Source organism: Petromyzon marinus, chromosome 4, assembly GCF_048934315.1.
Source record: "Petromyzon marinus isolate PM22_M1 ecotype Great Lakes invasive population chromosome 4, UKy_Petmar_22M1.pri1.0, whole genome shotgun sequence".
In the NCBI taxonomy this organism is placed as follows: domain Eukaryota; kingdom Metazoa; phylum Chordata; class Hyperoartia; order Petromyzontiformes; family Petromyzontidae; genus Petromyzon; species Petromyzon marinus.
Genome location: NC_133670.1, coordinates 24,515,551 through 24,543,146, shown reverse-complemented (window position 1 = coordinate 24,543,146; position 27,596 = coordinate 24,515,551). Strand labels below are relative to the sequence as shown.

Genomic DNA, 27,596 nt, shown 5'->3' with positions numbered 1-27,596 from the left:
CGTCCAGAGCCCCCGTTTAGCCACTGTGGTGGTCACAGACGCCATGAGGGGAGGGGCCAATCGGAATTGGCCCTCTCCCCACAGCACTGTCCACGACAGAGTTGTCCGTCCGGCACCGCGAGGAGGTAGGGGGTTGTTTTGCCGGACACACACACTAACACACAGACACACACACTAACACACAGCCACACACACTAACACACAGACACACACACACTAACACACAGCCACGCACACTAACACACAGACACACACACTAACACACAGCCACACACACTAACACACAGACACACACACACTAACACACAGCTACACACACTAACACACAGCCACACACACTAACACACAGACACACAGACACACACACTAACACACAGCCACACACACTAACACACAGACACACACACTAACACACAGCCACACACACAACCACACACACTAACACACAGCCACACACACTCACACACAGCCACACACACTAACACACAGCCACACACACTAACACACAGACACACACACTAACACACAGCCACACACACAACCACACACACTAACACACAGCCACACACACTCACACACAGCCACACACACTAACACACAGCCACACACACTAACACACAGCTACACACACTAACACACAGCCACACACTAACACACAGCCACACACACTAACACACAGCCACACACACTAACACACAGCCATACACACTAACACACAGCCACACACACTAACACACAGCTACACACACTAACACACAGCTACACACACTAACACACAGCTACACACACTAACACACAGACACACACACTAACACACAGCCACACACACTAACACACACACACTAACACACAGCCACACACACTAACACACAGACACACACACTAACACACAGCCACACACTAACACACAGCCACACACTATCACACAGCCACACACTAACACACAGCCACACACACTAACACACAGCTACACACACTAACACACAGCCACACACTAACACACAGCCAGACACTAACACACAGCCACACACACTAACACACAGCCACACACACAGCTACACACACTAACACACAGCCACACACTAACACACAGCCACACACTAAAACACAGCCACACACACTAACACACAGCTACACACACTAACACACAGCCACACACTAACACATAGCCACACACACTAACACACAGCCACACACACTAACACACAGCCACACACACTAACACACAGACACACACACTAACACACAGCCATACACACTAACACACAGCCACACACACTAACACACAGCTACACACACTAACACACAGCTACACACACTAACACACAGGCACACACACTAACACACAGACACACACACTAACACACAGCCACACACACTAACACACACACACTAACACACAGCCACACACACTAACACACAGACACACACACTAACACACAGCCACAAACACCAACACACAGCCACACACTAACACACAGCCACACACTAACACACAGCCACACACTAACACATAGCCACACACACTAACACACAGCCACACACACTAACACACAGCTACACACACTAACACACAGCTACACACACTAACACACAGGCACACACACTAACACACAGACACACACACTAACACACAGCCACACACACTAACACACACACACACTAACACACAGCCACACACACTAACACACAGACACACACACTAACACACAGCCACACACACTAACACACAGACACACACACTAACACACAGCTACACACACTAACACACAGCCACACACACTAACACACAGACACACAGACACACACACTAACACACAGCCACACACACTAACACACAGACACACACACTAACACACAGCCACACACACTAACACACAACCACACACACTAACACACAGCCACACACACTAACACACAGCCACACACACTAACACACAGCCACACACACTAACACACAGCTACACACACTAACACACAGCCACACACTAACACACAGCCACACACACTAACACACAGCTACACACACTAACACACAGCCACACACTAACACACAGCCACACACTATCACACAGCCACACACACTAACACACAGCCACACACACTAACACACAGCTACACACACTAACACACAGCCACACACTAACACACAGCCACACACTAACATATAGCCACACACACTAACACACAGCCACACACACTAACACACAGCCACACACACTAACACACAGACACACACACTAACACACAGCCATCCACACTAACACACAGCCACACACACTAACACACAGCTACACACACTAACACACAGCTACACACACTAACGCACAGGCACACACACTAACACATAGACACACACACTAACACACAGCCACACACACTAACACACACACACTAACACACAGCCACACACACTAACACACAGACACACACACTAACACACAGCCACACACTAACACACAGCCACACACTATCACACAGCCACACACACTAACACACAGCCACACACACTAACACACAGCTACACACACTAACACACAGCCACACACTAACACACAGCCACACACTAACACACAGCCACACACACTAACACACAGCCACACACACAGCTACACACACTAACACACAGCCACACACTAACACACAGCCACACACTAAAACACAGCCACACACACTAACACACAGCTACACACACTAACACACAGCCACACACTAACACACAGCCACACACTAACACATAGCCACACACACTAACACACAGCCACACACACTAACACACAGCCACACACACACTAACACACAGACACACACACACTAACACACAGCTACACACACTAACACACAGCCACACACACTAACACACAGACACACACACTAACACACAGCCACACGCACTAACACACAGACACATACACTAACACACAGCCACACACACTAACACACAGACACACACACAGACACATACACTAACACACAGCTACACACACTAACACACAGCCACACACACTAACACACAGACACACACACTAACACACAGCTACACACACTAAAACACAGCCACACACACCAACACACAGCCACACATACTAACACACAGACACACTAACACACAGACACACACTAACACACAGCCACACACTAACACACAGACACACACACTAACACACAGCTTCACACACTAACACACAGCCACACACACTAACACACAGCCACACACTAACACACAGCCACACACACCAACACACAGCCACACATACTAACACACAGACACACTAACACACAGACACACACACTAACACACAGCCACACACACTAACACACAGCCACACACACTAACACACAGGCACACACACTCACACACAGCCACACACACCAACACACAGCCACACACACCAACACACAGCCACACACACCAACACACAGCCACACACACCAACACACAGCCACACACACCAACACACAGCCACACACACTAACACACAGGCAGCTATGTCGAGCGAGATCTGTGTTCTTTTTTATCCACAAAATCCGGGGTGCTTTTGTCTTCTTTCAAAAGTGTGCGCTTTGTTGCGTACGCGAGTGTAGCAATCCACCCTTACGATTTAATTTTTCCCTCCCCCTCTTTCAATTCGTGCGAAACGTTGGGCAGCTGCTGCAGATTTTCTCAATTTCTGCCCGCCCTCACCGTCAGAATTGGGTGAAATTGGCGCAGTTGTGTGGCCCCAAAGTTAAGTCATCATCTGGGTTTTGTCACGTGGGGGGTTAACTAACACACAGACACACACACTTCGGTAAAGTTCCGAACTGAGACCAAAAACAATAGCTGGGCTATCCCACTATTTAATACCCAACAACAACATCATCATCATCATTCATTTGCGTCGTCATGGAGAATAAATACATTACAAAATAAATCAGCAAGCAATTGGCGTCCTTGTATTCATTTATCCACAAAACAAATAAAAACATTGTTTGTACACATCCCATAAGCCACACGGCTTCCTGCAAGTGCATCATTTCAACAGTATTTCGTTGAACTCAAGCGAAACTCTGGACTGGTTTCGACAGTCCAGCGTCTCATCAGCAGTCCGGCTTGCTTGAATGAATACTGGGGAACTTTCAGATGTTTGTAGGCAAGGAGTGGTTTCAACATTCAGTATCTCATAAAACAGCATGCAGTGGTGGTGGCCAGTTTTAAAAGAGCTCGAGCAATGGAAAAATATAATTATGATGAAAATATATTTTTTAAACGATACATCAACTTTATTATTCAACCGCCACCATCACCACCACCACCACAATCATCACAACCACCACGACCCTTCATCATCACCACCACGACGACCATCACCTCCCCCGCCCACCACCGCCACCACACTTACATTCTTCATTCTGTGAGTGTGGTGAAACTCCCTTCCCGTGGGCGTCCAGGAGGTTCGCCTGCCCTGGCTTGCCAGGAGAAGGCCGCACGGCAAATTTAGACCTCACTTATTCAGTCTGCATGGGATAGAGTGGCGCTCCCTCGCACGCGTGCGTTTTCTCCGGTCGCTCCGGTTTACACCCACATTTAAAGACCCATTGGATTGGGCGATAACACCTTCATATACAGAGAACCGCAGAGCTTGGGAAATTGTTGTCGCCGGTTCACCGTGTGGCTGCCTTGCCACTTGTCTGTGGTTCCCCTCTTGTTGAGAGTGAATTAATACTCTGCATGTTACAATATACATTATTATAAATTATATATTAGAAATTATAACATCACTATTTTCTGCTTTCACCACCCCCCCACCACCGCCACCACCAAATGTACATGCTTCATAACAACTCTACCACCACGACCATCACCATCACCACCAACAACAACCACCACAACCACCACCACGTTTACAAGCTCAATCCACCCCTCTCCCGTCTCCTCCGCTCGCTCCCACCCAACCCCACCACCACCCTCGTCTCTACACCACTCCCACCACCACCACCCTCGTCTCTACACCACTCCCACCACCACCACCACCACCCTCGTCTCTACACCACCACCACCACAACCTCGTTTCTACACCACCACCCTCGTCTCTACACCACCCCCACCACAACCTCGTTTCTCCACCACCACCCCTCCACTCTCATCTCTACACCACCACCTCCACCCCTCCACCACCACCTCCACCCTCGTCTCTACACCACCACCACCACAACCTCGTTTCTCCACCCCCACCATCGTCTTTACATCACCACCCTCGTCTCTACACCACCACCATCACCACCTCATCTCTCCACCTCCACCAACCTCTCTCCTCCGTCTCTCTAACGAAGTTGTATTTGAGTGCCGCGGGGGCTGCGTCTGGAAGCTGTTAGTAGGGGGGTGGAAGGGGGGGGGGCGACTCTACCCATGGGACGGTGCGGGGGAGGGTGGATGGTGGTAGCTGTGGTGGTGGTGATGGTAGATGTGGTGGTGGTGGTAGATGTGGTGGTGGTGGTGGTGGTAGATGTGGTGGTGGTAGCTGTGGTGGTGGTGATGGTAGATGTGGTGGTAGATGTGGTGGTGGTGGTAGACGTGGTGGTGGTGGTAGATGTGGTGGTGGTGGTAGATGTGGTGGTGGTAGATGTGGTGGTAGACGTGGTGGTAGTGGTGGTAGATGTGGTGGTGGTGGTAGATGTGGTGGTGGTGGTAGATGTGGTGGTGGTGGTAGACGTGGTGGTGGTGGTGGTGGTGGTAGACGTGGTGGTGGTGGTGGTGATGGTGGTGGTGGTAGACGTAGTGGTGGTGGTAGACGTGAAGATGCTGGTGATGTGCTGTCTGGAGGTGTCATGAAGGGTAGCGAGATGATGATAGTAATCATTGGGGTGATGGTGGGGGGTTGTGTTGACATGTGTGGTACAGTGTAGTGCAGTGATGATGGTGGTGTTGTTGTGGAGTGTAATTTGGTAGTGGTGATGGTGGTGGTGCTCATGGTTATGTTGTTGATGAAGGAGAAATATTGTCGAAGTTAGTGTGGGGGAAAGTGTCATTGATTGTTATCGGCTATGAAAAAGGATCATTGCCCGAACCGTCGCCTATCATACACATGTTGCTGTCACTCTATGGAAGTGTTATTGACGAACGCGTGCGGCATCGATGACGGCTGTGTAAGTTGATGCATGGCAGTGCTCGTGATGGCGGGGCGTGGGGGAGAGCTGTGGGTGACCCCGTCAGCAGCAGCAGCAGGGGTGGTGGTGGTGGCGGTGTAGAAGGAGTCCAGAGAGAAATCGGGGGAGTTAGGAGGAGGAGGGGGGAGTAAGAGGGGAGTGGGGTGGAGGGGGGTCGCTTTATAAACGAGGAGAAACAATCCGCACTCCCAGGACCCTGCAACGAGCAGAGCCCCGGTGACGCACACGGGGAGCGAGCGAGAGACGGTGACCCCCCTCCCCAGTCGACAGACAGCTCTCTCGCGGCACCACACGCACGGCCAGGCACGCCGACTCAACCAGTCACAGACCCGTAAGCGAGATTACGCATTCAAATAATTTTTTTATTATATACAAACAACAACAACAACAACCCCATTCACGTATTACGCCGGTCTCTGTCAACGACACAGATCGCGAGACTCGGGGTCACTCGCGGACCAACTCGGGGTCACGAGGAACAACTCGGGGTCACGAGGAACAACTCGGGGTCACGAGGAACAACTCGGGGTCACTCGCGGATCAACTCGGGGTCACGAGGAACAACTCGGGGTCACTCGCGGACCAACTCGGGGACACGAGGAACAACTCGGGGTCACGAGGAACAACTCGGGGTCACGAGGAACAACTCGGGGTCACGAGGAACAACTCGGGGTCACTCGCGGACCAACTCGGGGTCACGAGGAACAACTCGGGGTCACTCGTGGACCAACTCGGGGTCACGAGGAACAACTCGGGTCACGAGGAACAACTCGGGGTCACGAGGAACAACTCGGGGTCACGAGGAACAACTCGGGGTCACGAGGAACAACTCGGGGTCACTCGCGGACCAACTCGGGGTCACGAGGAACAACTCGGGGTCACTCGTGGACCAACTCGGGGTCACGAGGAACAACTCGGGTCACGAGGAACAACTCGGGGTCACGAGGAACAACTCGGGGTGACGAGGAACAACTCGGGGTCACGAGGAACAACTCGGGGTCACGAGGAACTCGCGGAGCTATGCGGAGCCCCGCGCTCGTGCCGTCGGTGGTCACCGTCCTCCTCCTCCTCCTCGTCTGTGAGCCCCGCTTCGGGGACGCGTGGGGGTTCAGGAACGGGATCTGGCACAACTCCATCTGGCTCGGTGAGTACGCGAGAGACAGAGAGAGAGAGACACACAGAGAGAGACTAAGAGAGGGAGAGAGACATAGAGACAAAGAGAGACAGAGTCACAGAGAGAGACACAGAGAGAGACATAGAGACAGAGAGAGAGAGACAGAGAGAGACAGAGAGAGACACACAGAGAGACACAGAGAGAGAGACGCACATATAGAGGCAGAGAGAGACACAGAGAGAGACACAGAGAGAGAGACACTAAGAGAGAGAGACATAGAGACAGAGAGAGAGACACAGATAGAGAGCGAGAGAGACAGAGAGAGACACAGAGAGAGACAGAGAGAGACAGAAAGAGAGATTGAGGAGTTCGCCACGGGTAAAGTCCCAACTCGTTTGAACGCCACGGCTCGGTTTTTAAAATCGCACTCGAGACGACTTTTCAACGTCCGTTCCGTGTTCCCACCTGGTACGCGCTTCGTTGCGTCGCCACTTCAGCACAATCCCTCCATTGTTGTATAATACTGCGGTGCCCACTTCTATGCTCCCCGCCTTCACCAAACCTCGTCGACCAGCGTGGTGAAGTATGGTCAACTCCACCACCACCACCACGATACCGCAGGACGTGCGGAGGCGTCGATCCAGCGGTGGGCATTGACAGATTCGCTGTAAGAGGTCAAAGGCGCAGCTCTGCAAATGTGTCGCTCACAGCACTGCTGCCGGAAGAGCCTCCACAAGGGGGAGGTTTGGAGAGCCTCCTCTCGAGGGGGAGTTGTGTAGTGAGTGCCCACACTTTCACCCACCACACTTACGCCTCTTCTCGTTATCCGCCGCCTCTTAGCCTCCGTCTCCATCCACTAACCCGCCGTGCATCGCTTCGATTGACGTCGTTTCGGTGTTTTAGAAACGCATCCCCGACGCAAACCGGGGTGTTGTTCCGTAATAGGTTAAAATACACGTGCCAATTAAAGCAACAAACTGGTCATCGTGAAACTTTTTTTAGAAACTCTCATTCTTAACAGGTCCACCTCACGGTGTTAAGCGCAGTCCCCAGCTCGTGTCCACTCCATATATTTGTGGTGCCGTGAAGAAGGGTCATTGCTCGAAACGTCCTTTATCGACACATTTGTTGAGTCGTCTTTGTGATTTGTACTTGGCCAGCATCAGCAGACACTTCGTCTTCATTGAGACGCCGCCTCGTCCACGCGATGCTTATCCGCGACTGGGCGGTAGAGCGGTGGGTGCTGTGATTAGCGCTATCCCCCCCGCCGCCGCACGTGTAACAACGCCAGGAGCGAGTGGTATCTTGTTGAACCGGTTTCTTGGAACCACCGGGCCCCCCTTCCCTATCCGCAATGACCGGCGTGGTGAAGTATGGCCCAGCAGTGGATTGACAAGGGGCCTGTGGCTGCGCTCACACAACAGAGCGGGATCGCTCATCATGGCGACCAGCAGAAGGGAGGTTGTGAGTTTGTCACGAGCTGAACGTATCTCATCTACCTTTAGGCGTCGACACAATCATCGTCGTTATAATCATCATCAGCAGCAGCAGCTTCCACAGAAGCAACAGCAGCTGCAGCTTTGACGTCATAGCCACCGTCATCACCATCATCATCACCATCATCCGTCTGGGGATCGCGATCGCATTTGTGCCGCTTTGTATAACATCAGCAGTGGTCGTTTTGTGACGGCGGGTGGAGGAGGTGGGCGATGACATTGAATCCCAACATTGAATCTGAAAGATTGAGTCCCCTCCCATTTGACCTGCCGTGGGCCCTGCCATGGGACGCCCCCTACTGATCGCATCGCCATCAGTAGGGGGCGCACCACGCCCCTCCGGACCGCCTCCACCGCTCCGCGGGCGCGGGACGGCGCGGACCGATGTAGCGCCATCCAAATGAAAACGCGCTTTCCGGCGCGCGCGTCTTAATAACCCTATCGATTTAAAAAAAAAACACACACACGACAAAATGTGATCCGCAAACTGAAGTTTGTGAGATTTAAAAAAGTATATATCTTGCGACGGCCGGGAATCGAACCCGGGTCAACTGCTTGGAAGGCAGCTATGCTCACCACTATACCACCGTCGCGCGCGCACTCCCAAGCGCGCGCCACGCGTTCTAATTCTCGGCGCGGAGTGGGAGAGACGGCGATGCTGGGAGTCACGCTGGGTGGGTGGGTGTTGTTGTGAGTTTATTTTTTTAAATCACAGTTGCTCGCCGCAGAACCCAAAAGCCGAGTGGCCAACAACAAGCAAGGTTGTTATTATTGTTAAAATAAGAATTGGGAGGGTGGGGAGGGGGGTAGATCATGATGGGAGGAGGGGATTCCGAAGTGGAACAGATGACAAATTCAGACGTGTTTTTTTAATCATATATAGAACACTGCCTTGAATGGGGGGGAAATAATATTTACTATGGAACGAGTACAGAACCCATTGCCTTCAGATGATAGTGTGAGAGATGAATGCCCAACTGAGATTGATCTGATTCAGCGTTAGACGATGGATCACAGCGCTGAAGGCAAATGTGATCGCTTCAGATGGATGCTTGAGGAATTAAAGCGAATAAGAGGTGTAATACGCGAACCGGAGAGGGAGGATAGAGTTCAGAGATGATGATCAGTGACCCCTTCCAAAATCGACCCCTATCATTGACCCCTAACATTGACCCCTATCATTGACCCGTAGCAGTGAGCCCCTTCGATAACTAACCCCTATCAGTGACTGCTTGCATCAATGACCTCGGTCAGTGAACCCCCCATTATCAGTGACCCCTTCCATCTGCAACCCGCTTTCATCACTGGCCCATCATCAGTGACCTCCGCTGCTCGTGACGCGGTTGTCCGGCTTGCTCGCCCGAATGTGAAGCTGCAGTTGTTGGTCTGCGTCCACGTCAGCCGTGCAAAAGCAGGAGAGTTGACCTCTCCATAACCGACCCCCACCCTACCGCCCTATCCCACACCAAGGTGGCTAGGAGATGTTCACTACCTCGCCTGGTGTACAGGAGGTCGTGGTTCGATCCAGAAACTGACGCCTGCTGCTGCTGCTGTATATTTGGAGTTTGCGGTGTCTCTCTCTTGCCGTGGTCGCTTGGATTTTTCTCCGGGGCCTCAGGTTTTTCTCCCCCACGTTTAGAATCAACGTCACGCGTTCAGAGTATTTGGCCGCTATACATTTCCACGTGATAAGCCGCTTCGTTGTGCTATCATTTGTGGCCAGGTCGCATTTGAACAAGAGCTCAGTGGGCTTCACCTGGTAAAATACAAAAATAGCTGAGTTTGTAGTCTAGAGTGACCTTTCCATCTTTGACCGCTGCGGCACCCCCCCCCCCCCGTGGTGTCCCCCCGTGACCCCCGTGGTGTCCCCCCGTGACCCCCGTGGTGTCCCCCCGTGACCCCCGTGGTGTCTTCCCGTGACCCCCGTGGTTGTCCCCCGTGGTGTCCCCCCGTGACCCCCGTGGTTGTCCCCCATGGTGTGCCCCCCGTGGTGTCTCCCCGTGGTGTCTCCCCGTGGTGTGACCCGTGACCCCTGTGGTGTGACCCCGTGACCCCCGTGGTGTGACCCCGTGGTGTCTCCCCGTGGTGTCTCCCCGTGGTGTGACCCGTGACCCCCGTGGTGTGACCCCGTGACCCCCGTGGTGTGACCCCGTGGTGTCTCCCCGTGGTGTCTCCCCGTGGTGTGACCCCGTGACCCCTGTGGTGTGACCCCGTGGTGTGCCCCCGTGACCCCCGTGGTGTGACCCCGTGGTGTGCCCCCGTGACCCCCGTGGTGTCTCCCCGTGGTGCCCCCCGTGGTGTGACCCCGTAGAGAGCGCTGCGGGTGTGTACCACCGCGAGGCGCGGCAGGGCCGCTACCGCCTCTCGTTCCGCGAGGCGCGCGCCGTCTGCCGCTTCGAGGGCGGGGACCTCGCCACGGTGGAGCAGCTCCGCACGGCGCAGAGGGCCGGTGGGGCGCGTCACAACAACACTCGTCACAACAACAACACTCGTCACAACAACACTCGTCACAACAACACCACTCGTCACACCAACACTCGTCACAACAACATCACTCGTCACAACAACACTCGTCACAACAACACGCGTCACAACAACACTCGTCACACCAACAACACTCGTCACAACAACACTCGTCACAACAACACCACTCGTCACAACAACATCACTCGTCACAACAACACTCGTCACAACAACACTCGTCACACCAACAACACTCGTCACAACAACAACACTCGTCACAACAACAACACTCGTCACAACAACACCACTCGTCACACCAACACTCGTCACACCACTCGTCACAACAACACTCGTCACAACAACACCATTCGTCACAACAACACTCGTCACAACAACACTCGTCACAACAACACCACTCGTCACAACACCACTTGTCACAACAACACTCGTCACAACAACAACACTCGTCACAACAACACTCGTCACAACAACACTCGTCACAACAACAACACTCGTCACAACACCACTTGTCACAACAACACTTGTCACAACAACAACACTCGTCACAACAACACTTGTCACACCAACACTCGTCACAACAACACTCGTCACAACAACACTCGTCACAACAACACCACTCGTCACAACAACACTCGTCACACCAACACTCGTCACAACACCAACACTCGTCACACCAACACTCGTCACACCAACACTCGTCACAACAACAACACTCGTCACAACAACACTCGTCACAACAACAACACTCGTCACAACAACACCACTCGTCACAACAACACTCGTCACAACAACACCACTCGTCACAACAACACCACTCGTCACAACAACACTCGTCACAACAACATCACTCGTCACAACAACAACACTCGTCACAACAACAACACTCGTCACACCAACACCACTCGTCACGCCAACACTCGTCACAACAACAACACTCGTCACAACAACAACACTCGTCACAACAACACCACTCGTCACAACAACACCACTCGTCACACCAACACTCGTCACAACAACAACACTCGTCACAACAACACCACTCGTCACAACAACACTCGTCACAACAAAACACTCGTCACAACACCACTCGTCACAACAACACTCGTCACAACAACAACACTCGTCACAACAACAACACTCGTCACAACAACACCACTCGTCACACCAACAACACTCGTCACAACAACAACACTCGTCACACCAACACTCGTCACAACAACACTCGTCACAACAACACTCGTCACAACAACACGCGTCACAACAACACTCGTCACACCAACACCACTCGTCACAACAACACTCGTCACAACAACACCACTCGTCACAACAACATCACTCGTCACAACAACACTCGTCACAACAACACTCGTCACACCAACAACACTCGTCACAACAACAACAACACTCGTCACAACAACAACACTCGTCACAACAACACTCGTCACAACAACAACACTCGTCACAACAACACTCGTCACAACAACACTCGTCACAACAACACGCGTCACAACAACACTCGTCACACCAACAACACTCGTCACAACAACACTCGTCACAACAACACCACTCGTCACAACAACATCACTCGTCACAACAACACTCGTCACAACAACACTCGTCAAACCAACAACACTCGTCACAACAACAACACTCGTCACAACAACAACACTCGTCACAACAACACCACTCGTCACACCAACACTCGTCACACCACTCGTCACAACAACACTCGTCACAACAACACCATTCGTCACAACAACACTCGTCACAACAACACTCGTCACAACAACACCACTCGTCACAACACCACTTGTCACAACAACACTCGTCACAACAACAACACTCGTCACAACAACACTCGTCACAACAACACTCGTCACAACAACAACACTCGTCACAACACCACTTGTCACAACAACACTCGTCAGAACAACAACACTCGTCACAACAACACTTGTCACACCAACACTCGTCACAACAACACTCGTCACAACAACACTCGTCACAACAACACCACTCGTCACAACAACACTCGTCACACCAACACTCGTCACAACACCAACACTCGTCACACCAACACTCGTCACACCAACACTCGTCACAACAACAACACTCGTCACAACAACACTCGTCACAACAACAACACTCGTCACAACAACAACACTCGTCACAACAACACTCGTCACAACAACACCACTCGTCACAACAACACCACTCGTCACAACAACACTCGTCACAACAACATCACTCGTCACAACAACAACACTCGTCACAACAACAACACTCGTCACACCAACACCACTCATCACGCCAACACTCGTCACAACAACACCACTCGTCACACCAACACTCGTCACACCACTCGTCACAACAACACTCGTCACAACAACACCATTCGTCACAACAACACTCGTCACAACAACACTCGTCACAACAACACCACTCGTCACAACACCACTTGTCACAACAACACTCGTCACAACAACAACACTCGTCACAACAACACTCGTCACAACAACACTCGTCACAACAACAACACTCGTCACAACACCACTTGTCACAACAACACTCGTCAGAACAACAACACTCGTCACAACAACACTTGTCACACCAACACTCGTCACAACAACACTCGTCACAACAACACTCGTCACAACAACACCACTCGTCACAACAACACTCGTCACACCAACACTCGTCACAACACCAACACTCGTCACACCAACACTCGTCACACCAACACTCGTCACAACAACAACACTCGTCACAACAACACTCGTCACAACAACAACACTCGTCACAACAACAACACTCGTCACAACAACACTCGTCACAACAACACCACTCGTCACAACAACACCACTCGTCACAACAACACTCGTCACAACAACATTACTCGTCACAACAACAACACTCGTCACAACAACAACACTCGTCACACCAACACCACTCGTCACGCCAACACTCGTCACAACAACACCACTCGTCACACCAACACTCGTCACACCACTCGTCACAACAACACTCGTCACAACAACACCATTCGTCACAACAACACTCGTCACAACAACACTCGTCACAACAACACCACTCGTCACAACACCACTTGTCACAACAACACTCGTCACAACAACAACACTCGTCACAACAACACTCGTCACAACAACACTCGTCACAACAACACTCGTCACAACAATAACACTCGTCACAACAACACTTGTCACACCAACACTCGTCACAACAACACTCGTCACAACAACACTCGTCACAACAACACCACTCGTCACAACAACACTCGTCACACCAACACTCGTCACAACACCAACACTCGTCACACCAACACTCGTCACACCAACACTCGTCACAACAACACCACTCGTCACAACAACACCACTCGTCACAACACCACTCGTCACAACAACACCACTCGTCACGCCAACACTCGTCACAACAACACTCGTCACAAAAACACTCGTCACAACAACACCACTCGTCACAACAACACCACTCGTCATGCCACCACTCGTCACAACAACACCACTCGTCACAACAACACCACTCGTCACGCCAACACTCGTCACACCAACACTCGTCACAACAACACTCGTCACAACAACACCACTCGTCACACCAACACCACTCGTCACGCCAACACTCGTCACACCAACACTCGTCACAACAACACCACTCGTCACACCAACAACACTCGTCACAACAACACTCGTCACACCAACACCACTCGTCACAACAACACCACTCGTCACAACAACACCACTCGTCACGCCAACACTCGTCACACCAACACTCGTCACAACAACACTCGTCACAACAACACCACTCGTCACACCAACACCACTCGTCACGCCAACACTCGTCACACCAACACTCGTCACAACAACACCACTCGTAACACCAACAACACTCGTCACAACAACACTCGTCACACCAACACCACTCGTCACAACAACACCACTTGTCACAACAACACCACTCGTCACGCCAACACTCGTCACAACAACACTCGTCACAACAACACTCATCACAACAACACCACTCGTCACAACACCACTCGTCACAACAACACTCGTCGTCACAACAACACTCGTCACAACAACAACACTCGTCACAACAACAACACTCGTCACAACAACACCACTCGTCACACCAACAACACTCGTCACAACAACACTCGTCACACCAACACCACTCGTCACAACAACACCACTCGTCACAACAACACCACTCGTCACGCCAACACTCGTCACAACAACACTCATCACAACAACACCACTCGTCACAACACCACTCGTCACAACAACACTCGTCGTCACAACAACACTCGTCACACCAACACTCGTCACACCAACACTCGTCACAACAACACTCGTCACAACAACACTCTTCACACCAAAACTCGTCGTCACAACACCACTCGTCACACCAACACTCGTCATACCACCCGTCATCATCACAACCATCGATAAATCTGTCACTCACCGCTCGCCACCATCACGTGGATCATAACACGTACCACTCATTATCATCATCATCATCTGACTTCCATACTATGCGTTTGACCCTGACGCCTGCTGCTGTTTATTTGGAGTTCACGGCGTCTCCCTCCCCGTGGTCGCGTGGATTTTCCTCCAGGTCCTCCGGTTCCCCCCTTCCCCCCTCCACATTCAGAATCAACACCAAACGCGTTCGGAGCTGTTTGGCTGCTGCTATAACATTGCCACGTGTTGATGATGATGATGATGAGCCCACCTCGTCGAGCCATCACTCGTGCTAGCCAGATCGCTTCTGAAAAGAGAGCCGACGTAGCAGCTCAGTGGGGTGGGGGGTGGGGGGCTTACCTGGTACAATAAAAAATTTTGTTTAGCTTTCGTTAATAATCGCGTTGTGTAAAAGAGGAGACTTCGGTGTGTCTCTCTCTCTCTCCCTCCCAGGCCTGCACAACTGCGTGGCTGGCTGGCTGGCGGGGGCCCGCGTCGGTTACCCCATCGTGAAGCCCAGCCACAACTGTGGCTTCGGCGTCAAGGGCGTCGTGGAGTACGGGGTTCGCATCGACAAGGAGGAGCGGTGGGACGCCTACTGCTTCAACCCCAAGGGTAAACAAGGACAAAGATGCCCCGTGGAGCCTTGACGGACTCTTCTGGGCAGCACCACGCCCGGCCGCCTTTGTTTACACACCGCACCGGGTACTCGTTTGAGGCTGAGCCAACCTAGGGGAGGCCCAGCACCGGTTCAGATAATCGTCACTGGTGTTGGCCGTGAGCGGGTCGCCACCACCACCGCGAATCGTTCATTCATTCCCCCGGTGTTCCGTGTCCGCCTCCAAGACGCGATTCTCTCATCCGGTCCCCGCTCCTCTCTTCGTCTGTCTTTCACTTGAATTTCTTTTGGTCCGTTTCACAACAATTGGCAGCAGAAAGAAAACCGATCTGTCTCGAGTCCGATCGTGTGCGTCGCGCGTGCGTGCGTGCGTGCGCGAGCTCGCGATCAAACCGGAGTGCGGGCAAAACGCGTCTTCCACCGCCGCTAGGCAAGCAGTGCGGAGGCATCTTCACGGAGCAGCAGAGGGACTTCACGTCACCAGACTACCCGGCCTACCGCGACAGAAGCATCTGCTACTGGCACATTCGCGTGCCCTACGGCAGCCGCGTGGTCATCTCGTTCAGCGACTTCAGCGTGGAGGAGGACGCCGTGGCGTGCCTCGCCGACTTCCTCGAGGTCTACGACAGCTACGACGACGTCTCGGGACTCGTGGGCAGGTGCGGTGCGGTGCGGTGCGATGCGGTGCGGTGCGATGCGGTGTGAGCATGCCACATTTGCCGTTTCACACGGTCGGCGCCGCCACGGGACGCTGGAGGCAGGAGAGGAGGGTGGGGAGGAGGTGGAGGGGTGGAGGGGAGGAGGTGGAGGGGAGGAGGTAGAGAGACAAGCGAGGGACAGCCCCAACCCATTATACATGGAAAGTTGGGCCAACGTTGGGCCAACATTCGGGCAACGTATCGGCATGCCCACTGGGGGGAGTGGCTCTGACCCCCCCTCCCATTCCACTCAGAATCAGAATTTGTATTTAGACTGGAGGAGGAGGAATCCGATGAGCTATGAAGCTCTTTTTCGCAGTTACAGCGGCAAACAGTGGTGGTGGTGAAGGGTTGACGCGTGGTCATTTTAACGCCCACCCAATACCGATGGCGACAGCGGTGGCGACGTTGACCGTGATGGTCCTCGCGACGATGGCGACGACAGTGATGACGATGATGACGACGGCGATGATGATGGCGACGACGGCAATGACGATGGCGACGACGGCGATGACGACGACGGCGATGACGATGGTGACGACGGCGATGATGATGGCGACGACGGCAATGACGATGGCGACGACGGCGATGACGACGACGGCGATGATGATGGTGACGACGGCGATGACGATGGTGACGACGGCGATGACGATGGTGACGACGGCGATGACGATGGTGACGACGGCGATGACGATGGTGACGACGACGATGACGATGGTGACGATGGCGATGACGATGACGACGACGGCGATGATGATGGCGACGACGGCGATGACGATGGCGACGACGGCGATGACGACGACGGCGATGATGATGGTGACGACGGCGATGACGATGGTGACGACGGCGATGACGATGGTGACGACGACGATGACGATGGTGACGACGGCGATGATGATGGCGACGACGGCGATGATGATGGCGACGACGGTGATGACGATGGCGACGACGGCGATGACGACGACGGCGATGACGATGGTGACGACGGCGATGACGATGACGGCGATGACGATGGTGACGACGGCGATGACGATGGCGACGACGGCGATGACGACGATGGCGATGACGATGGTGACGACGGCGATGACGATGGTGACGACGGCGATGACGATGACGATGACGGCGATGACGATGGTGACGACGACGATGACGATGGCGACGACGGCGATGACGATGACGATGACGGCGATGACGATGGTGACGACGGCGATGACGATGGCGACGACGGCGATGACGACGACGGCGATGACGATGGTGACGACGACGATGACGATGGTGACGACGGCGATGACGATGACGATGACGGCGATGACGATGGTGACGACGGCGATGACGATGACGGCGATGACGATGGTGACGACGACGATGACGATGGCGACGACGGCGATGACGACGACGGCAATGACGATGGTGACGACGGCGATGATGATGGCGACGACGGCGATGATGATGGCGACGATGGCGATGAGGGTGCGTGGCTTCGTCGTCCGCGCGGCGTGAAGGGAACAGCCACGGCCTCGCAACGCGTTCACGGTGAGCGCCGAGAATTTGTTTCACCCACTCCCAGCAAGAGGCGGCGAGGCGCCACGTGGGTATCGCAGCGACACCGGCACGAGGATGCAGTGCGAAGGGCGGTGATGTGTTGTTTGATTGGCACGGTTGGCTACGTGCAGTGCGACAGAAGTTCCACATACACACGCTTGGCGTAGTGGTTACATTGTCAGCTCGGGGCGGTGGGGGGGATCAGGTTGGCACCCCCCCCCCCTCCCCCAATATTTGATTTGCGCAATTTGCCGAAGCCAAACGTTGCTGCCGCTCGAATACAAATTTTAAAAACAAAACGTGACGGACTTCGCTAAACCGCGCTCGAACGCAGCGTGGGAGATGAGGCGTCCACGAGTGGGAGATGAGGCGTCCACCTCCCATGTGTGGGAGATGAGGCGTCCACGAGTGGGAGATGAGGTGTCCACCTGTCACGAGTGGGAGATGAGGCGTCCACGAGTGGGAGATGAGGCGTCCACCTGTCACGAATGGGAGATGAGGCGTCCACGAGTGGGAGATGAGGCGTCCACCTGTCACGTGTGGGAGATGAGGCGTCCACCTCCCACGTGTGGGAGATGAGGTGTCTACCTGTCACGAATGGGAGATGAGGTGTCCACGAGTGGGAGATGAGGCGTCCACCTCCCACGAGTGGGAGATGAGGCGTCCACCTCCCACGAGTGGGAGATGAGGCGTCCACCTGTGGGAGATGAGGCGTCCACCTGTCACGAGTGAGAGATGAGGCGTCCACGAGTGGGAGATGAGGTGTCCACGTGTGGGAGATGAGGCGTCCACCTCCCACGTGTGGGAGATGAGGTGTCCACCTGTCACGTGTGGGAGATGAGGTGTCCACGTGTGGGAGATGAGGCGTCCACCTGTCACGTGTGGGAGATGAGGTGTCCACGTGTGGGAGATGAGGCGTCCACCTGTCACGTGTGGGAGATGAGGTGTCCACGTGTGGGAGATGAGGCGTCCACCTGTCACGTGTGGGAGATGAGGTGTCCACGTGTGGGAGATGAGGCGTCCACCTGTCACGAGTGAGAGATGAGGCGTCCACGAGTGGGAGATGAGGTGTCCACGTGTGGGAGATGAGGCGTCCACCTCCCACGTGTGGGAGATGAGGTGTCCACCTGTCACGTGTGGGAGATGAGGTGTCCACGTGTGGGAGATGAGGCGTCCACCTGTCACGTGTGGGAGATGAGGTGTCCACGTGTGGGAGATGAGGCGTCCACCTGTCACGTGTGGGAGATGAGGTGTCCACGTGTGGGAGATGAGGCGTCCACCTCCCACGTGTGGGAGATGAGGTGTCTACCTGTCACGAGTGGGAGATGAGGTGTCCACGTGTGGGAGATGAGGCGTCCACCTGTCACGAGTGGGAGATGAGGCGTCCACGAGTGGGAGATGAGGTGTCCACCCCCCACGTGTGGGAGATGAGGTGTCCACCTCCCACGTGTGGGAAGATCGTCGAGGATGAGCCACCGAGCTGCGGCCGTGGCGGTGAAGTCCAAGCAGTGGCGTAACGAGCGAGGCTCGTGAGAGAGGGGCCCTGGTTATAAACTAAAATATTTACTTATTTATTATTATTATTATTTTACCTGGCAAGGCCCGCTGAGCTCCGTCGTTCTTTCTTTCAGAAGGGACGAGGCTATCACAAATGAGAGCTCAACGAAGTTGCTTGTCGCGTGGGGATGTATAGCAGCCGGATGCTTTAAACGCGTGATGTTGATTTCAAATTTGGGAAGGGAAAAGCCGGAGCACCCGGAGACATAAATCCACGCGAGCACGGGGAGAGCGACACGCAGACTCCCGATATACAGCAGCAGGCGTCAGGGTTTGGGATCGAACCCACGATCTCCTGTATACCAGGCGAGGTAGTAAACATCTCCTAGCCACCGCGATGGTATTGTGATGGTGATGGTAGCAGTGGTGTCCTGTCTGGCGTGGTGCTGCTGGCCACCCACCCCCTCGTGTGCCGTGCCGACCCTTCAGAGGTGCGACTCGCTCGCAGCGCTTGCCCCAAGAGTCTGTTGAGGCTATACGGGGGATCTTTGATTGATGATCCAGCACTCACTGATTCGCTCCAGTCACTCGCTCATCGGCAGGCAGTCGTCTCCCTGTCATTCTTCTATCGCTACTACCGTGGGTACCCTTCCCGTTCCCCTCTCTCGTGTATTCAACTCTCCACCCATGTTGAGGACTCGGTCTTCCACACTCTTTCGACGATATCCTAATTAGCATGTACAGCTCACTCATTCTTTCACACATTCACCCATTCACACTCACATATTCACCCACACATTCACCAACTCACTCACACATTCACTTAAACAGTTAACCAGCCACTCACACATTCACTTGCTCACAGTCACCCACAAAACAAAGATCCCCCGTATAGCCTTAACAGACTGTAGGGGCAAGTGCTGTTAGCGAGCACCTATGAAGGCTGGAACGGTACACGAGAGGGTAGGTGGCCAGCAACCACGCCCGACCGCCTTTGTCTCCCCACTGGCGATGTTTACACACCGCACCAGGTACTCATTTCAGGCTGAGTCGACCTAGGGGAAGAGCAGGACCGGTTCAGATAATCGTCACTGGTGTTGGCCGTGAGCGGGAATCGATCCCGGGTCGCTAGGTTCATAGCGCAACACGCTAACCGCTACACTACCGCTCCCCACTCACACACATATTCACCCACTCACACATTCACTCACACATTAACTCACTCACATATGCACCCACTCACACATGCACCCACTCACACATTCACTCACTCACACATGTACCCACTCACATTCACTCACTCACACATCCACCCACTCACACATTCACTCAATCACACATGCATCCACTCACACATGCACCCACTCACACATTCACTCACTCACACATGTACCCACTCACACATTCACTCACACATCCACCCACTCACGCATTCACTCACTCCCCACGCATTCACCACACTGCAGGTCACCTCACTTCTCTTTCTGCATCTTCCCTAGCACGACTCCACTTTGGAATTTCCTCCTTCCATCATCACCCCCACCCTCCCAATTCTTATTTTAACAATAATAACAAACTTGTTTGTTGGTGGCCGCTCGGCTTTTTGGTTCTGCGGCGAGCAACTGTGATTTAAAGAAATAAAATAACAACCCCACCCACCCAGACTCCATCATCGCCGTCTCTCCCACTCCGCGCCGAGAATTAGAATGCGTGGCGCGCGCTTGGGAGTGCGTGCGCGACGGTGGTATAGTGGTGAGCATAGCTGCCTTCCAAGCAGTTGACCCGGGTTCGATTCCCGGCCGTCGCAACCAATATTTTTTAATACATATTTATTTTCAACTCACCCCCCCACCCGCTTCTATGTCGTTTTTATTATTTTTATGAATGTACTAATAAGACATTTTTGTGTGCTTTAAATAGTGATAATTAACGGTGTTCGTCTCCACGTGTCCAAGACCCATGTCGAACTGCGCTCATAGGGAAAGGTTAAAGGGGTCGTGAAGGAAATTTCCGTTCGTGGCATCACACCGCACCATCGCTTCCTTCCTTCTGCCAGATATCGCGGTCCCATCACCACCACCACCACCGCCAACAACAACAACCAGAGTGTGGCTTTAGTTCTGCCCTTTGTCACACACACAGAGTCGAGAGGTCCTTCACGGACGGCTCTCACAGGCACGTCACCACCATCTTCTGGCTGGGGTTTAGGTACAGATACCATAAGGCAAAGATCCCCCGTATAGCCTGTGACAGGCTGTTGGGGCAAGTGCTGTTAGCGGAGTACAGGCACCAATAACCATTCATTATATCAGAGCCATCCCTAGCGCTACGGCGAATGGCGAATCTGGGCGACCGCCCGGGCCCCGTGTTTTTGTTGGGGGGGGGGCGCGCTTCGACGTCGGATGTAATACTACCGGTTTAGTTTGAAGGCCTCGTTGGGGGGGGGGGCGAGGGGGCCCACACGATTCTCCCTGGGTCCCACACACCCCTATAGACGTCTCTGACCATTACCACCATCATTATTATTGTCGTGCGTAATTTGTGTTTCGGTGATTTACCTTCTAAAAAAACATCTAGCCGTGTCTCGCGCCTCCAGGGGGTGCGCGCACCCCAGATTAAGTAGAAGAAGAAGAGCCACTTGCGCGTTCAACTGACGACGTCTTCCTCTCGATCGGCCACCTTCAGGTGCCCCCTGGAGGGCCGAGCGCAGGATTTATTTTTGGTTTGCCAAGAAAGCCTCCTCACAGTCTCAAGACTCTCAACGACTCCCCTCTTTCAGGAGGGTTTCCATTCTAATTAGGATGTTTATTTTAATAATCAATTCCTCATCCGGTGCGTCGTAAGCAAGCGCGTGATGACGACACGTAGGCCGCATCCGAGCCGCCGACGAAGGGAGCCGGGTTCGCATCCCAGCTGAGCACTCACCCGCAACGCGTGCCTCTACCGCTGGGCCCCCGTTACCCACCCCAGCGCTGTCCAGGCTCGAGCCTGCTGAGCTTCCGAGATCCCGACTGGGATCGAGCGCAGCGCCGGGTTGCTCCGATCAACCGCACACAACCTATTTGCTGCACTGTTAATTGTAGCCGTGAGCTGTGTGGGTGTATGCACGTGGGGAGCACGCGTGGGTGCTTCTTCCAGTCAGCTCAGCCAACGCATTGCACCTGGGTCTTGCTCCCGTGACCTCACGTCAGCGAGCCTTCGACCGCTTCACGTGGCCTCGAAGCGCACCTCGCCTGGCACGGGCGCGCGTGGTGACGTCACAGTCGCTTCGTCGCGATTGGCGGGTATTGGTGGAACCTCGTTCGGGGGGGGTAACGCACCACCTTCGGGCGCGGACTTTCACGCCGTTGTCTCTCCCGCCGCAGGTTCTGTGGCAGCGAGTTACCCGAAGATATCGTCAGCACAAGTAAGACCCCCCCCCCCCGCACCCACTCGCTCGTACACTCGCGACACCACGCAGCTTCATCTCTCGGAGCGACACAACCACTCCCGGCAGGAGACAAGCCATGCACAGTGCGACTGTGGCCATGCAACCCAAACTATTGGAGCGTAGCAGTGAACCACTGTAGGTCTGCGCGTCTTTTATGGAAGAGGAGGAAAATCAAAACGGCACGAACAGTCTCGCTCTCTCGCACTCTCTCTCTCGTGAAGCCCTCTCGTCGTGGCCGGCAGCAGACCTCGACGTTGGTGGCATTCGGCTCCTGAACATCGTGCCATCGTGCCGCAAGGACAGAACACACGCGTCTAACGCGAGAGAGAGAGACGGAGAGACACACGACTTTAGAATCACGCCCAGGAACGCGCGTGTTTGGTTAATTCCAGGAATGAGAGTTTGACTCGAGAGGGGGAATGACACCCGAGTAACCTGGAGAAACTCCACGTCTACGAGTGTACAGACGCCTACTAATATAATTCCGCACAGATGGTTGCGAGAATCCATTCGCTCCACGTAGCGGAATCTCGCAGTCCCAGGCGGGTGTGATATTTTATAATTCGCTGTGATGCACCAACCCTCGTCTCCCAAGCGGGCGCTGGATCACCAGGGGTACCTCGTCGTGACCTGCGCTGTTGTCCCTGCGATATTCAACCCCTGCCCCATGCCTGCCCCCCACCCCCCCCCCCCTACTGCCCCCCTCCGCCCCCAGGTAACGTGATGACCCTAAAGTTCCGATCGGATTCGTCTGTGACCGACCGTGGCTTCGTGGCGCATTACCGCGTTCTGAAGCCTCCACGGCCAAGTTCGCTCCCGGGTGCCACTCCTACACCGTGGGAACCCAGGCACAACTACAACGACTACAACCACAAACACAACAACAAGTCGAATAGCAGCAGCAGCGTCAACAACACTGCTCATATCAACAGAGGTGGCGACAACATCAACGGTAGCAGCAACAGCAGTCGCAGCAACTACGGCGGAGAGACGATCAACAACAGCAGCAGCAGTAGCAGCAGCGTCAACAACAACAGCCGTAGCAGCAGCGTCAACAACAGCAGTAGCAGCAGCGTCAACAACAACAGCAGTAGCAGCAGCAGCACCAATGGCAATGCTTAGTGTTGTTCTGTGTGATCCTTCTTCGTGTGCTCTGAAGAAGGCCCATTGCCCGGAACGTCGCCGATTATATCTTGTTATTCCGTTTTAAGGCCACAGTGTAATTGCCGAATGCGTCGAGTTGTACGTCTTGTCCACCAGGTAGTTTAGAATCATCGTCAGACGCGTACATAGGTGTGTGTGTGTCTCTCGTTAGAGATGTACACAGACATACACACGTGTACAATTATACACATACACGTGTGTGTGCCTGCATGCGGTCTACACACACGTGTACACATCAGCAGGACAACACAAGGGTGTATACATATGCAAATGTTCACATGTATAGTTTACACATACACACAAGCAATCTGGCATATGCGAATATGCTTTCACGTGGGTGCACACAAATATTCCTATACCTGTATATATTCGATGTTTTAAAAACTACAGTATACACATAGCCATACAGGTATAACATGCGCGGCTGCACACACGTGTGTGCACATATAAGTACACACGTGCAGATATGTGCGTATGCACATACATACAAACACAAATAATGTACACTTATATTCTACTTGTACGTGTGAAATCACACTTAAATAGGCGTATATCCAAATACATAGAAACACATATAGAGGGTGTATATATGATGCATATATATGTATGTGTATGCATCAACACAGCCAGCGGTAGCGCGTTCGCCGCTTGTCGCAGAGGTTCGCGGTTGGAATCTGGCAGGCAGCCCTGGTCAACACTTCAGGTGTGTTAACACTTCAGATGTCTTAACCAGAACATAGTGCGCGCTGTCTGAACTGACTCAGTTGGGATCACACACAGCACCAATCATCCCCCCCGCAGACTGATGTCCGCTAGCAGGCCACGTGCTGCGTGACCAGTGTGTGCCGCATAGGGACAGCTGCCACTGGGGGTGCCCTAGGCAAGACCACGAAGCGATCATCGTGGCCTGCGAGCAGACTAAAAGCTGCTCGCAGGCCACGTGCTGCATGGGGGCGGGGGGTTCCCCTTTAAAACGTGTCGACACACGAGTGTGTGAGATGTGAGTTGGCGTGAGACGCCACGGCGAACAGGAATGGGCGCTCCGTCTACAAGTCCGTGTCATTTGGCAATGCAATGTGGCCATTGTGTTACGAGCGGCGTCACATTCCAAGTTTCAAAACATTGCCCTCAAACTGCTCACATTGGGATTACGCAACGCGACAACCTCGCAACTACTTGGTTTATTAACACGTAGCAGCAGGCTTCCGCGACCAATACCAATTATTTACGCGATCTAACCCCCCAAAAACCCCCTCTATTATGGGTGTACAGCTCCTGCAGGCACACCGAAGTGACGCCTACAAACATCTGATACCGTGACGTCGAAGCGCGCCCCCCCCCCCCCAAAGCGCGGGGCCTGGGGCGGCGGTCGCCATCGCTTCGCCGTGCACCCCGAGGAGACGGCGCCGATGGCGCGAACACGAAAAGGCACTCAAAGGAACCGCGCGCATCACAGCACACGATTCGAGCGCTCCCACGCGGTGATCGACGACCGGGGTGTTGCGCTACGCCGCGTTCCTGGTGATTTAGCCGAAGGCAATTCGCGTGTGCAGATGCTTCCAATCAGGTGAGGGACGTGTGACGTGTTTATGACGCCACGCGTAGCCCCCGTTGTACACACAACGCATGCATACGGACACGCGCGCGCGTGCGTGTGTGTGCCATGCTGTTCACAACCGAGGACCGCGTGCAGTGTAACTATAGTATACATATATCGCATGTACACAATTTGTACTAAGACATGGCAGATTGTGTTCCACAATTGGCTTGTTTTGGATTTGATCGTGTACAGAGGTTTGTCGTAAACCCTCTCCAACCCAACAGAGGCGATTAATAATGCAAGTGTCACGTGCATCAGACGTTGCCAAATCTATGACTGCTTGAGCAGCAGCAGCAGCGGCGGTGTTGATGTTGGGAGAGGAATCTCACAACATGCACGTTGGTGCGCGATCTGAGCTCCTGTTCACGACCTCACGATTATTAATGTGATATCCAACGACACGTCGTTACCCTAACCACGTGAATGTTGTGCCGCAGTGCATTGGGTCTGGCCACGCTTGATTTTACGTGACACTTGCAATTATTAATTGGCTGCGTTGGGTGGAGGAGTGCTTACGACACACCGTTTTTTGTTATTTTATTTACACGACGACCTAACCCATACGAAAACCGATTATGAATCGTATCGGTCGTGAAAGCCTACGTTTATATATGTACACACACAAAAAGTGGCCAGATTGTGTTCTTTGCGTGCATGTTGCGTGAATTCATTCCGTAGCAGCTGACGCGGTGAACGCACGCGTCGGTGGTGCGAAACAAGCCACGGACATAGATTCTTATTTTTTAGACGACCCGGGGGTAATTGTTCAGGAGCATGTTGACAATGGCCATGTGCGCAGAGCTCTCTCTCAGCCAGCCCGTGATTAGAACTGGACTATTCTCGAGTGTGACGGAGTCCATGGGCCTCTCTGCCCTTCTCGAACCGACGCCAGGACCCGCCGGTCGCTACTCAGTGACGGCGACGTCACCACGGCGCCTGTGCCAGGCTAGGTGCACGCTGAGGCCACGTTAAGTGTCGGAGGCTTGCGGGCAGGAGGTCACGGGACAGACTCGGATGCGATGGTTTCACTGATTTGAGATGAATGGCAGATGCACAAGCTGTACCACCGACTGTGCCAACTTTACCGAGATGACTGGCAGATGTACCCTGCACTGTGCCCCTGAACGAACGACCCCACACCCACACACATCGAACGTATTAAACATTCAGGTTGTCACTTAAACTCGGCGTGATTTAAACTCTTGCGTACCTAAAATGTTTTCATTCGAGCGCCATGATGACCGCACACAGCAGGGAAAATAAAAGGCGTACTTGTCGTCTTGTGTATGAAGGGATATTGCATGAAACG

At 53.4% G+C, this 27,596-nt stretch overlaps 1 protein-coding gene and 2 non-coding genes across 4 annotated transcripts; 2 read left to right on the top strand and 1 right to left on the bottom strand.

Annotated features, from left to right (window-relative positions):
• On the top strand, nucleotides 1-27,564 carry LOC116937633 (tumor necrosis factor-inducible gene 6 protein-like). Of its 2 annotated transcripts, XM_076060314.1 has the most exons (7): nucleotides 1-125; nucleotides 6,579-7,291; nucleotides 11,069-11,206; nucleotides 16,191-16,352; nucleotides 16,787-17,015; nucleotides 23,459-23,499; nucleotides 24,239-27,564. In XM_076060314.1, the coding sequence occupies exons 2-7, from the start codon at nucleotides 7,168-7,170 to the stop codon at nucleotides 24,643-24,645; spliced, it is 1,101 nt and encodes a 366-aa protein (XP_075916429.1). In that variant the 5' UTR covers nucleotides 1-125; nucleotides 6,579-7,167; the 3' UTR covers nucleotides 24,646-27,564. The 2 variants fall into 2 exon arrangements, with proteins under 2 accessions (XP_075916429.1, XP_032800693.2); XM_032944802.2 differs by lacking the exon at nucleotides 1-125 and having other exon boundaries at nucleotides 6,319-7,291.
• TRNAG-UCC (transfer RNA glycine (anticodon UCC)) lies at nucleotides 9,279-9,350 on the bottom strand. The gene has a single exon. It is a non-coding gene; the product is annotated as a tRNA-Gly (tRNA).
• Nucleotides 21,829-21,900, top strand: TRNAG-UCC (transfer RNA glycine (anticodon UCC)). Its single transcript has one exon. It is a non-coding gene; the product is annotated as a tRNA-Gly (tRNA).
• Nucleotides 27,565-27,596: the final 32 nt, after the last annotated feature.